At 47.1% G+C, this 13,514-nt stretch overlaps 1 protein-coding gene across 2 annotated transcripts in view; it reads right to left on the reverse strand.

Moving 5' to 3' along the window:
• The window catches only part of Raf (Raf oncogene), a 167,697-nt gene that overhangs the window by 85,581 nt on the left and 68,602 nt on the right, over nt 1-13,514 (reverse strand). For both annotated transcript variants that reach the window (XM_050172267.3, XM_050172266.3), the window contains one exon: nt 1,954-2,130. In XM_050172267.3, the coding sequence (XP_050028224.1) occupies nt 1,954-2,130 (177 nt within the window). The remainder of the gene's footprint in view (nt 1-1,953; nt 2,131-13,514) is intronic.

A 13,514-nucleotide genomic window follows, 5' to 3' on the forward strand; every position in this document is an offset into this window, starting at 1 on the left:
TAGTTTGCACATATGTTAGAGCACATGCTGCACATGCTACTGCACATACTAGTTTGTTAGTTTTGGATGAGCATGATCCATGATGTTTAATAGAGTTACGTACCCCTTTTTACATGATGCTTTGTGTGGATGACTTCCCGAGTTATCCATGGGCTTGTTCTTTGTGGTCGCTTTTTTTTTAACGGAACATAGTTAGTTACGAAGTAGGAAACCATATTCTTAACATGGAGCCAGGCTGTGTTCACATCGATTGACGGGTCACAGGTTATTTCAGTAAAGGCTTGAAATTTGTGCGCAAGGTGGGTTAGTATGCTGGCGTCATCCGCCTTCTCGAAGTTGGGTACTATAGATGTACTACAACACATTCTTATCGAGCAGTCCAGAGGCAACAAGCATAGCGGCATGTTGTGATCTGAAATGCCTTCAATAATTTCTGTCTGTGCTTGGTGCCCTGAGAAATGATCACTGATTAGTATCAGAACAAGGATATTGTTTGCCTAACCATGCTTACGTGTCGGTTCTAGAATTATTCGGTGAAGGTTAAATGATAACATTAGGTGAAACAGAATTTCTGAAGATGATGTGTGATGCATAGTTATCCAGTCCACGTCTGGAAGGTTAAAGTCTCCCATAAGGATAATTCTAGAGTTGTTAGCATGTCGGTGTAGAAACTCTTGAATGGCAGAAATGCTCTCATCACCTAAAGAGGGGCTTCTATGGAAGCAACCCGCGCAAATAGTAGTATTGTTACCAAGAAGCCTGCAAAACACGCTTTCAGCACCCGACACACCTGGCAGTAAAACAAACGGGAGGTTTTTATTTACCACAAGGGCCACGCCACCGCCACGGGAACCCCGACCTTTACAAATGACTGAATAGTTCGGTGGCATGATTTCATGGCTGAAAACATGCTGTGAAAGCCACGTTTCCATGACGGCGACTATATCATGTTCGCGATCAGTCAACAGGTTTTCGAAAGATTTTATTTTGTTTAGTAAGCTTCTTGCATTTACATTTATCATTGTTAGTTGTCTTATCAGGCTCTTCTCCGCGTCATTGGCGGGCCGTTTATTTTGCTTGATTCCGCTTCGTTTCTTTTAAGGAGTATTTTCTCATTGGTTACGTCGTCCCAAACAAAGGCACGACTGTTAATGTACAGTCTGACGAAGGTGAGGGAGACTTTGTCGTGTTTGTCGCGATTTTCTTTGGCACTGTTCCACAGTTTTTTTACAATGTCCCGAATTTTAGGAGCATTTTATGGTTCAATTCTATGGGCGTCCGCAAAAGGACACGAAGTATTTCACTGTCGCAATGATTTCGTTCTCGTGAAACTTCGTTATCGTGGGTTTCTACTGTATGCAGTTACACAGCATTATTAGGCATGAAGCGAGAAATCCATAAAACTACCCGATTCCCTTCGGGAAAAACATTTGACCTTGACCACTGTGCTTTCCCAAGAGCTCTGCAGCTGTGGGGAGGACACAGTGCGTGTTGTGCATTAACAACGCAATCACATCAGTTGTGACCAGTATCAGATTAGATCAAATGGAAGGTAAGGAACTCTTCAAACTACATGTTCATCACGCAGGAACTTTTAGGAAGTAAACAATTGGAATTATTTTCATAAAATGGCTCAAAACAACATCAGAATATAGCAGAAGAGTGAACAGATGCCACTAAATAAATAAAGTTGTTATAATTGTTAAATAAGTTGTTACTGGCACCTGTACTGTCTTCGACTACTATTCGCTGTCTTGTTCTGTGTCATTTCTATGAAGATGAACATGTACCAACTAGTACAACAAGTCGTAATTGACAGATGAAACATTAAATTTGACAGAACATGCAAACCTTACTAAAGCACACAGAGTAGTAGACACTGCCTGACACAACCAGAAGGAAAACAACAACGACCACTGAGCCCGAGGAGGGGCATGCACCATGTGTACTCACTCCATGCCCTGTGCCGTCTGTCGGGCAATATCGATGACCTGCAGCATCTCGAATTTTGACTCGAGCACGTGCAGGTGTTTGTACAGGCTGGAGCCCTCGCACCACTGCGTCACAATGGTCAGCTGTGGCTTGGACACACAGCCCATGAACAAGATGATGCTCACGTGCCGCGTTTTCCTGCAGCAACCATCGCATCACATTCAAGACTTTGCCACAAGGCACAATTGAAGCCTCTTCTACTGCATACAAGATTTTCAGAAACCCTTTCATGTACAGTTCATTCTGCGAGTAAAACTGAATTTTACTTAATAAAGAAAAGGTGAATCTTGGGTCAAGAAATACCATTCTCACAACGAAAAAAATATATATTTTTTTTTCACTTTTCAGTGAAACAGAGTAAGGTGTTTCAAACATCACTTACAGCGTATACAAGGACAAGAGACCAAAAGAACAACAAAAACAAGTGCGAAGTGAGGTGGTCACCCAAGGTCACAACCATGCGCAAAGGGTTCTTGTAGGACAGACTCCATATAGGCAACCTTTGCAGTCATGAGAGGAACTAGGAGGTTCACACAGTGTGAAGGGGTGTTCTTGTGCCGGCTCTTTCTCTGAGCATTCCAGTAAACTGCATCATGAGCTTAAAAGTCAGAATCCCTATCATTTGATTTGTCACACTCTGGGTAAACATCAGAGTGCGATATAATTTCTACAAACTCCCAATATTAAACACCAAGCAATAATTATAAAAACCAGCCTTCTCAAGACATTTCAGGTATGATGGTCACTCCAGGTGATCACCCCCTTCAATGACATGAAAAACTGCAATAATGGAGCCTAGCACTTCATTTCTTACCTGATATGAACTTACCACGCATAAAATATGTAATTTAAAGTTTCTTTCCATATAAGACCTTTGGGTTCAGTATGTATCATGTCATGGAGGTCTTTCCATATAAGACTTTTGGATTCAGCATGTGTCATGCCACGGAGGTCATCGTGTTTGGGAGAGAATGTTGCCGCACGAGTCCAACGGCAGTGCACTACTGCTTTTGAAGTAGTGGAAGATTGAAATAGTGTGCTGTCCGTAAGTGTCCAGGAAGAGTTAAGGGGACCCTGTAGTAGGAGGACGGTATTTGACGTGCGTGAGTTGCGGAATTTATTTATTTATTTTATTTATTTGAATACCTTCACGGCCCATAGGGCGTTACAGAAGGGAGTGGTAAGAATAAACAGAAGAAAAAAAGCAAATATTAGGTAACATATTCAAGCATATTTTTGAAGTCGCTGGGGTCCGTAATAGATACAATGAAGGTGGACAAGTGGTTTCAATCATTACAAGTTTGAGGAGGAGGAATAAACTTTTATTGTAGAACCAGCACTTTATGATGGCCGGGCCTAAGCCTCTCACGAAGCGACGTCGAGGGCTTGCCTCGTTGCCGCCTCGCAGGCGTGCTGGGTCGCCCAGGTTTGGTCGTCGAGGGCGGAGCTCCGCAGAGCCTCATGCAACCTCGACGAGAGAGTCGTGGTGTTAGTCTGTGTGTACTGTGCTGGGCACTCCCATAGCATATGCGGAAGTGTAGCCGGGTGAATTCCACAGCACCGGCAGTTGGGGGTAGTGTAGACGTCTGGAAATATAAGGTGGAGGCGGGCGGGTGAAGGGTACGTGTTTGTTTGTAGTAGACGCAGGGTAGTAGCCTGCGCCCGGCTGAACTTTGGGTGAGGCGGGGGGAAGGTTCGGCGACTGAGGTAAAAGGCCTTAACGAGATCGTTATAAGTTGTCAGATTGTCCCTGGTGTCCAACTCATCTCCAGTGACTCCGGCACGGTTGACTAGGCCCAACTAGGGTCCATCTGACTGATCGAAACTATTAATGTTACACGAACAGAGGGAACCACAAAAGCAGTGCATGTAGGCAGCGGAAGCATGTGTGAAGATCGGGCCGATTATTTATTTATTTCAAAATACTGTAGGCGAACAATTTTGGCCCATGCAGGAGGGGCTATACATAGCATGAAAATACAATATGGCACAAGAAATGGCAGTCAAGAGATTGCCATTAATAACACTATACAGTAAATCCTCAGTAATACGAATCTCAAAGAGTCGCGTAAAATATTCCTATCACCTGAAATTCGTATCACCAAAAAAACAAATGAAATCAGCATGTTAAAGAGCCAGAAACTTATTTTTAGAATTTTATTCATGATGGAAGAAGTCCCGGATATCCTTTTGGGTTTTCCTCTTTGCCAGGTCGACTAGCAGATAATTCTGGAAGATGTATGCAAACTTCACAAAACCTGCTTCGTGAGAATGTTGGATACAGCACAGAGCGCGAGCCTCACGAGCGGCGAGACGGCGTGAGAGAGACTGCTCGTGCCACACTGTTTCCACTCCGTATAGTGCGTGCAGTTGTCTATCGGCTGCCTTCTGCCGGCCACTTCCCGCGATGCGAACACTGAAACGGTCCGTCTGCCAACCCGCCCTGGCGTGCTTGGCGCAGCTGATGCCGGCTGTCGCGGCCATCGTGGCTTTCTCATTCATATCACCCGAACCGGCGCAGGGGAGCATTTGGTACATCCGAAATGTGGCTCATACAGCATACAGCATGCTTCGGCCAGGGAATTATACGAATTCGTATCACCTTGAAATTCGTACCAGCCGTGATGCGAGTGAAAAAGAGGTTTCACTGCACGCACGCACGCACACGCACACGCACACGCACGCACACACACACACACACACACACACACACACACACACACACACACACACACAGCACTTGACTCAAACAAATACCGTTCTAGAGATTTAACAAAACCAGGGGACTAAAAGATGGCCCCCGGAAGACAGTTCCAGTGGAAAAAGTTCCCTGGGAAAAAAACTGTTTGAATGCTTCAGCCAGTCTTAGCCACCGGAAGGCATGCTGGCCACATCGAATACAAAAGTTCAGTGTTCAAACATGCAGATTCGCACAGTTTGCAGCTTTCTGCCCACATATGAGCGCACAGACCAACTTAGCATGTGTGCTTCACAGTAGTAGTCGGCTGGCTGACTGTGGACCCGAAGGCTGCTTCAACGGCCGTCAATCTAAGCCACATGCGTGATCTTGTGACGGATGAGCCATTCGTAGGAACTTACCGACAAGCTTTCTGCGACGGTTTGTAGCCCGTTATCACATTGACTGGTGGCAAATTTTCATCTAGCCCATTAGGCCTATTTGGAGCTGCGTCACTGGGTGCAGGCGACTAAAGTTACGGTTACTGAATTAACGCAGATCGATTCATGGTGGTCGCACGACTCTCAGAAAGCCGACAAACTGCCTTTCCAACGAAAGAGAGTGCATGGGATGACCGCTACATATTCATGGCCACCATCTTTGTGAAATATCGTACGGTGGCCCCTCGTTTCAAACACCGGTTGTAGGAGCATAGCAGTCACTTTTCGTCGGTTCGAGCAACCCGTCACAAGACTGGCTTTGGATTCACATGGTGGGCTGGAAAATATAAGGTGACAGTGCGCTTACCCGCAGCTGCAGACACATTTACACAGATGGCAGATGGAAGTGGATGAAAAAAAGAAGGGGGGTGAGGAGTTACTGATAGTTACTGATAGCTAGCAAGATTCTTTTTATTTATTTATTTTGTATGTACAGATCGCCCATATGGGCATTGGAGTACGGGAGGCGCACAAAGGAATAAGCGAAAGCACTGGGATCACAAGTAAGGTCGACAGGACCCAGCATCACTGCAGCTAAAAATATGAACAAATACCTAAATGATGTACGAAGAAAAAAAAAATGTTTAACATGTCGATAACAGATAAATCACAGACATCACTCAAATTAGTACAGTAGACAATGGTTTATGATGAGATGGTACAGTGCACAATTACGTGTCACTTTGTCCTCGTAAATGCGATCTGAGCATGGTCAAAAAGCTATTGCCATTTTCTGTAACTATTGCGTTTGGCAGGCTGTTCCATTCGGACATCATATGTGGGAAGAAAGCTGATTTAAATACAGATGTCCAACAGGAAATTTCACGTATTTTACTGCTATGGTCTTTTCTTCGGAATATATACATGGGAGGCTCTAGGTAAGCTCCGTGGTCAATGCCAATTTTTTTTTTTTTTTGATAATATCATTTAAGAGATTTATTCGGAAAGACGCACGACGAAGCTGCGCGGAGTCCCAGCCTAGCTGCTTTCTTAACGCGCTGACGCTGCTGTGACGGTCACATGACTAAGATAAATCACGCTGCATGGTTTTGTATCAATGTATTCTTGTTAAGTAATGTTATTAGCCTCCTGAGCATGAGCAGCACTGTGTATTTTGTAGAAAATTTGGAAGCATAAATGTTCGCGTTGAATTATCTGATATTCGATATGCGATTCCACATTTGTATTTTTTTTTCTTGATTCGATTCAAAATTCAATTCTAAATCTACTATTCACTATTCGCCGCACTCCTACTTATAACATAATCGCTTATGACCAGAACCGGCTACAACACAGCCTTTTCTAACTCCCACTTACCCACCCATATAACTCCATGCATACACATACCGCTTATAGTGCAGCCGTGCGAGACAAAATACCAGTTATAATGCGGCTTATGCAGGAAAAATCTTGCAGATGAGAGTGCTGGCAAGTGTGTTTCTCAACGAGGTGCAGCAAATGTACGGTGGCAGCAGCGGGATGTGAGCGTGCAGGAGTTGTCTAGCCGATGGAGAAAACCTTTGTTCGGCTGCCTATCAGTGGCTTGCAATCCGTGCTGAACACAGCTCACAGCTATATAACGTTCAACTTTGACTTCTGCCAGTTTGAGTGTTGTTCCACAAATTTATTTCGGAGCTTTTAGGCTTTATGTCCACATGTGAGCATCTGTCATTCCTGCCAGTATGTGCCCACAGAAACTTTGTAGGCATTCACAGTAGTTGCCTGCAGCTGATCGTTCAAGAAACCAAATTCGGTTTCACACGTGATTGCACGTCCAATATCTGTCACTGTCTACGGGCATGAATACATCCAGGGCAAGCTTACTCCGATGGCAAGCCGCCTGACACTCCCGCCAGATAGGCCTAACAGGCACGCTGAATCAACGACACGCGTTGCAGTGGCTATAAGGCACTTAGAAAGCTGAGAAACCACCTCAGCAATGAATGGAAGGGCACGGCTTGCATGGGCAACACTCAAATGGCAGCAACTCGGTTTGCAGCCATCATATTTTTGACACTACGCACACACAAATCAGTCCGAGAAATGGAACGAGACCCTGCACAGCATCATCATTCTACATTAGTTCTGAGGAGTTGATGATGGCGCCATCATTAAATAATCGGGGCAATTTCGAATAATTTAGCAGGTCTGAACATCTAGTCAGACTTCCTTTCCTCTATGTCGCATTTCTTTCCCCCCGGTTTCCCTTTGTCTGCTTTATGTCAAGATGCAGGTTCCTGGACATTAACCTTTCAACGTATGTAAGTTTAAATGGATGCAAACATTCCGGACGCATACTTCGATTCTCAGATACGCGTGGCTGCTTGGTCTACATGTTTTGCCCCGGTGCAGCTTTTGAGAAATATTTTGCTTACACAGTTGATACCCGAAATAACGAAATCATGCGACAACCAAATTCTCGCAACAACAAAGCATTTTCGCATTCCCAGCAAATGCCCATCGCATCCAATGCACTTTGTACTTCTCGACAACGAAATGTCGCTGAACTGCAATTCTGCGTCAATGGAATTTGCCGGAATGTAACCCCGCATATTATGTACTCGCACAAGGCTAGCAGACTTGTAAACGTCATCAAATGTGTTTCCTTAGCACTTAAATTACGTGAAATACCATCAAATTACATTTGCATGGCAACCACCATTTTTGTTTACAACAACCAAGCGCCGGAAGCAATCGCGTGCTCTACGAACACATCATGACCGTCATCATGTTTGTTGATGGCCCGTTTGAAGTGGCATGAATGTCGCTAATGACATGTGACGATGGTTCTTGCATAATTAGTGCAGTGCATGATGTGCAGCTCAATGAGAAAAGGGCCGCAAAAACAAAGAAATCCATGTCCCACCGACATGGACTTAGTTACGGTGCTTGAGATGGCAGCCGCAGTGTGGACTGCCCCGCATCAAGCAGTGATTAAGCAATCGCCCAAGAATATGCATCCTTGCTTCAAGATCACTGGTTTCCGTGCCACCCAAGAGGCATTGCATGTGGATTCGGCACCAGACGTAGATTTGCGCTAAGAGGCCTTAATCTCGATTTCGATCGCTTTGGGGATACGAGATATGATCACTTTTGTGCTCTGCACCGGACGTGTTGGCGCTTACGGGCGACAGCGTGCACTGGAGAAACGCTACTGCATGCATGCCGGCCTGCCGAGTTACACAAAATCCCGCACAAAAGTGACCGATGTCTGAAGGCAATAGACCGAGAATACCGCTCCACGGCACTGTCACTGCAGCTGACTGTCCCATGGTGCACAGTGTGTGCTGCCAGCAACAGGCTCGAGCAAGGCTTGCCAAGTAGACTAATGGAATTTTGGCAGTAAGGTTTCGTTCCACGACACATTCCCTGTCTGTACTGTCTCATTATGCAGCAACGAAACTCTCGCGAGAGTGATTTTTTTTTGCATTCCCTGCCAATTTCATTACGGCGAGGTTAAACCGTAGTGTGGCACTGCTTAGTGCAGTATGCCGTACCTTGAAACGGTTGGCCTCTCACTTTGGAAGCACCTGTGCACAGACATAGTACAAGAGCCCGCTTCGGACTAAAATAACCAACCTGCATTACAAGATATGCTGAGGACCGCATAGAAGACAATGTTGCCCACTAAAGTGAGTGGCTCCCACAGAAGTAGCCCATGCTGGTTTCAAGTGGCACAGCCGTGATGTGGACCGCCAAGTTCACTCACATTTTACGGAGTAGTCACTCAATCTATGAAGACCATTCTAAGATTGTGGGATGAAGAGCAAAAAAGTGTCCTGGCACTTTTAGAGGCACATCTGTCCCGATTTGAAACTAGGAAATTCCATATTTGCAGTACCGCAAAATACAAATCAAACGCTCCCTCGCATATCTGAGGATTTCGAGTATCGAGGATTCACGTGCGCGTTCTGCCAAAAGCACTATTTGCATGCACATCTTGTGGTTTTGCAGAAAACTTCATCCGCGTCTACCAAAAGATGCATGTGCATGCTTAACGCGCGTTTTCGCACAAATCCGTGCGCGGGTGCTAAAAAGAGCAGCATCGGCATGCTTAGCATGTCGTTTGGTAGAAATCCATGTGCGCGTTCTGCCAAAAGCACCATTTGCATGCACATCTTGTGGTTTTGCAGAAAACTTCATCCGCGTCTACCAAAAGATGCATGTGCATGCTTAAAACGCGTTTTCGCACAAATCCGTGCGCGGGTGCTAAAAAGGGCAGCATCGGCATGCTTAGCACGTCGTTTGGTAGAAATCCACGTGCCCGTTCTGCCAAAAGCACCATTTGCATGCACATCTTGTGGTTTTGCAGAAAACTTCATCCGCGTCTACCAAAAGATGCATGTGCATGCTTAAAACGCGTTTTCGCACAAATCCGTGCGCGGGTTTATTTCACAACCGAACAAGCCTTCTCCTTCCACCACCACCATCTCTGCCGACTCGTCCCAAAACTACTGAAGTCATGCCAGAAATGCTTATGGCTACACTCCTGTCTAATGCAAAATCTAAGAACGGGCCATCTCTGTGCGTGACTCGCCATTTTGTTATTGTCATTTGATGGTGGCAAACGTGGCTATGACTTCGCGACATGCACTCATATGCAGGGAAAAAGAAAATTGAAGCCGTGAAATGGCATTGTCAGGCTGGAAAGAATGTGCACGTGACAAGCCTGGAAGGACAAAATAGTGATGACACGTGGCAGCTGCTTGTGCTGGATCAGGCACTCATTCACAAGACACAGGCCACGAAGGATGCATTAGAGGAGCACGACACAACATGTTGTGCACATGCTTGCAAGCTGCACAAGCCTATTGCAGCCAACTGATGTGTTTGGAGCAGGTCATTTAAGGGGGGACGCGGGGTCAGATCGTGAAAGACGAAAAAAAAAATTTATTTTTGGCAACGACGTGTTTCGGTATCTGCAACGCCTAATCTACGTTGTATCAAAATGGTTTGGCTGAAAACGCACTACAAGTGTCTGAAAAAAATCAATTTATTAGTGCACAGGGTGAGAAAACAGCTTTATGCTTTAAATCGCATAATATCACCGCAGTTCGCGGAGCCCTAACTCCTCTTTCCCGCCACCGAACGCCGCCATCTTGGTATCGTTCGAAAGCTCGAAGTTTTGCCATTCCGTTTCTGAATTCTTCGGTCGTTGCCATCTTGTAACAAACACACAAACACAAAAGAAGCGCGGGTCTGATAGAAGTGGTCACACGGGCCCTGCGATGAAAGCTGGCCTCCAATTGGTTGCCGTGCTGAAAGGCGTCTCGCCACTGGTTGTTGCTGCGGCAGCGGGTGAGCTGGCAACCGCAGCGGACCGCAGTTGTCCGCTTTGCAAACCATGCCGGCGTCTTTCTTCATTTGACACTCGCAGAATTCGGATTTCTGAAAGCTCCCAGGTCAGTGATGAATCGTCGCTCGTTCGAAAATAAATTTTCGACGAAGCACGCCTTCGGAAAATGGAAGTGCAAGCTTCCTACAGCGAGAAAAAGACAGCGGCCAATGGGAGAAGCGGAGCACCCGACTGAACACGCGGTTAACGTGCTGCGTTACCTTGCACCGTGCGATTCCAGCAGCGAAGCCAACAATCGCCCTGTGCCATCGACACTGATAACCGAGCCACTGGAAGACGCGCCAACGGAGGCTCTCGCACCTGTGCATAGGGCCGCGCGAGTGAGGAACCGAGATTCCGTCATTGGAGGCGACGCGGGTCGAAGGTCGCCATCGCAGGCAGAGACGGTGTACCCTGTTTCCAACGCATCGTGCGACAGGAACACGCAGCCTGCGAGTGAGCCTCAACCGTCGACGAGCTATAGTATATTGGCTCAAGGTTCACCAGACGAATCGTCGCCCGAACGTCGCACGATTCAGACGCGCCTCGAGCCGCGTTTTGTGTCAGCGGTGACAGCCGAAGCGCAGGCATGCAGCATTTGCAACTCCCTTCGAGCAGTGTTCGCAACTGAGCGGAAGTTCAGTTTGATGGACCAGCAAGGCCAAGAACAAATTTCGGCCCCTTGTGACAGTGAGTTCATTATTGTGCAGGTTTCCGCGATGAACTCTTTGATCGCTAAAACTCTGTGCCCAAGATGCCAACAGCATTCTGTGGGTGTACACGGCGATACTAGGCTCAGTGTAGCAGTGAAAATGGTGCTGTCATGCACTACTTGTGGCCCTACTGAATCCAAGTGGTCCTCTCAAAGGAAGCAAAGTGCAAGGGTGTTTGATGTCAACATTCACTCAATGCAAGCTGTCCAAGTAACAGGGAAACGGCAGACAGCTCTGAATGATTTCTGGGCCACAATGAATGTGCCCCATCGTGGTTTACACTACAAAACATTCCAGGGACACTTGAAGGGGCTGTTCAAGCCTGCTGCAGAGGAAGGCTGCCAACAACATCCTTATGGATGCTGTAGCTGCTGTGAAGAAGGTGTACAGCGAGATGGAGGTTGGCTTCCCTAAAAATGTGATCGTTGTTTATGATGGCACTTGGCCCACTCGCGGTCATGGCTCCCACATTGGGGTTGGATGCATAAAAAATTCCACACAGGGTTTGTGCTGGACAGTGTTGTTCTGTCAAACTTGGGTCCTTGGGGCCTTGGGTGTAGCCTGGGCTCAGCAGAGAGTGATCCCACATACTTTCAGTGGAGGCAGCAGCATCAGTGTAAAAAAAAGACACTGAAGTTGGCTCTGGGCGAATGGAAGTGGCGGCCGCATTGCAGCTCTTGGCCAAGAATGACCTATGGTATACTGCAGTCGTCTCTGATGGAGACAGCCATGTTTTCAAGGCACTGAGAGATGAGCAGCCATATGGGTTTATAGCAGGCACAAAAGAAGACTGCATAAATCATGTGAAAAAAAAAGAATGGGCACTGGCCTTCGCTCCACTGTGAGCAAGGCCAAGAAAAGGGAACCACTGGGTGGCAAAGGTGGGCTCACAACACAGTTGATAAAAAAGCTCACCAACTACTATGGCCTGGCTATCAGCTAGAACACTAACAATGTTGCTGCAACGCAGAAAGGTGTCATGGCCACGTATTATCACGTGACATCTACCGACAGTGACCCCCACCATGAGCGGTGCCCCCCTACCTCCCAGCTGGTGCGAGCAGAGAGCAGCAGAAGCGAAAAAAGCACAGCCTGCTCACAAATACAAGCTTATGAGCAGAGCTGCGACAGCCATGCTGCCTTTGTATCGTCTTTCAGAAGTCCACTTGCTGGATTGCTACAAGGGTAGAAGGACCCAGAATGCAGCTGAAAGCTTGCACTCCGTTATCTGGTCAACATTGCCAAAGGACGAGCATGCCTCACGTTTTGCGGTAGAGACAGCAGTAAACGAGGCAGTCGTGAAAGCACAACGGACTGTTGTCGAGAGGTTGCCATACTGTAGACTTGCGCGGACCAGGATGAAAGGCTGCTTGTAGATTCGTGCGGTGGATTGGACTTGGGAAGCGTCGAGGTATCCCAGCAGGCGGCTGCGAGAAACGGCTCGTCGACGGCGCACAAACCAGAAGAGCATCAGCGTACGAGAATATGGGGGTTCAGTACGTGTTGGTGGTGATGGATGAACCACTTTGCCGATTTCATTCCGAATGATGTCCATAAGCGCCGCGGCACTCGGAGGTGCCGGAGCCGATGCATAAGACTTCTGCAGTTCTTCTTGAACAATTTGCTGTGTTAGTTCGGTAAGGGTCACCCTGGCATCATTTGCAGGTACGGGAGAGCATGCAGCAGTCATGGTGGTCTGGCGTTCATATACTGCGAGAGCCGCTGCTGGAGCATATGTTCCATGACTGTTGCCTCACGAACGAACTTAGACATCGTTGTAGGAGGATTGCGCACGAGGGCCGCGAAAAGCTGTTCTTTTATGCCTCGCATTAACAGACGCACTGCACCTTTTTGTCTTCCGGCATTAGCGGATCGGCCCAACGCAACGATCGTGTCATGTCAACGAACATGGCGACGATTTCATTTGGCATTCGGAACCTTGAAGACAGTGCCTGTTTCGCTCTTTCTTTCCTTTCGGGGGTGCTGAAGGCGTCGCGAAGTAGTCAGTAAAACTCCTGCCGGTAAATGAGGCTTCGTGGTTCTCGTACCATACTCTTGCCGCGTCTAAAAGGGAAAATTAGATGTTCTGGCGATCGTCTCAGTCGTTAAAGGCGGCAAACGGGTCGAAATGGCCTAACCAGTCTTCAACATCCTCAAAGGCGTCGCCGTGGAACGGGTTAGGCGTGCGAGGCGCGTTGACAATACATGGTACAGCAGCATTTGGGATCCCCTCGGTTTGACTTGCGGTTGTTGTTGACATCTTCCTCATAGAGCTTGCCAGGGGACTGTATTGCGGT

This window comes from Dermacentor andersoni, chromosome 6, assembly GCF_023375885.2.
Source record: "Dermacentor andersoni chromosome 6, qqDerAnde1_hic_scaffold, whole genome shotgun sequence".
NCBI classification, from domain to species: domain Eukaryota; kingdom Metazoa; phylum Arthropoda; class Arachnida; order Ixodida; family Ixodidae; genus Dermacentor; species Dermacentor andersoni.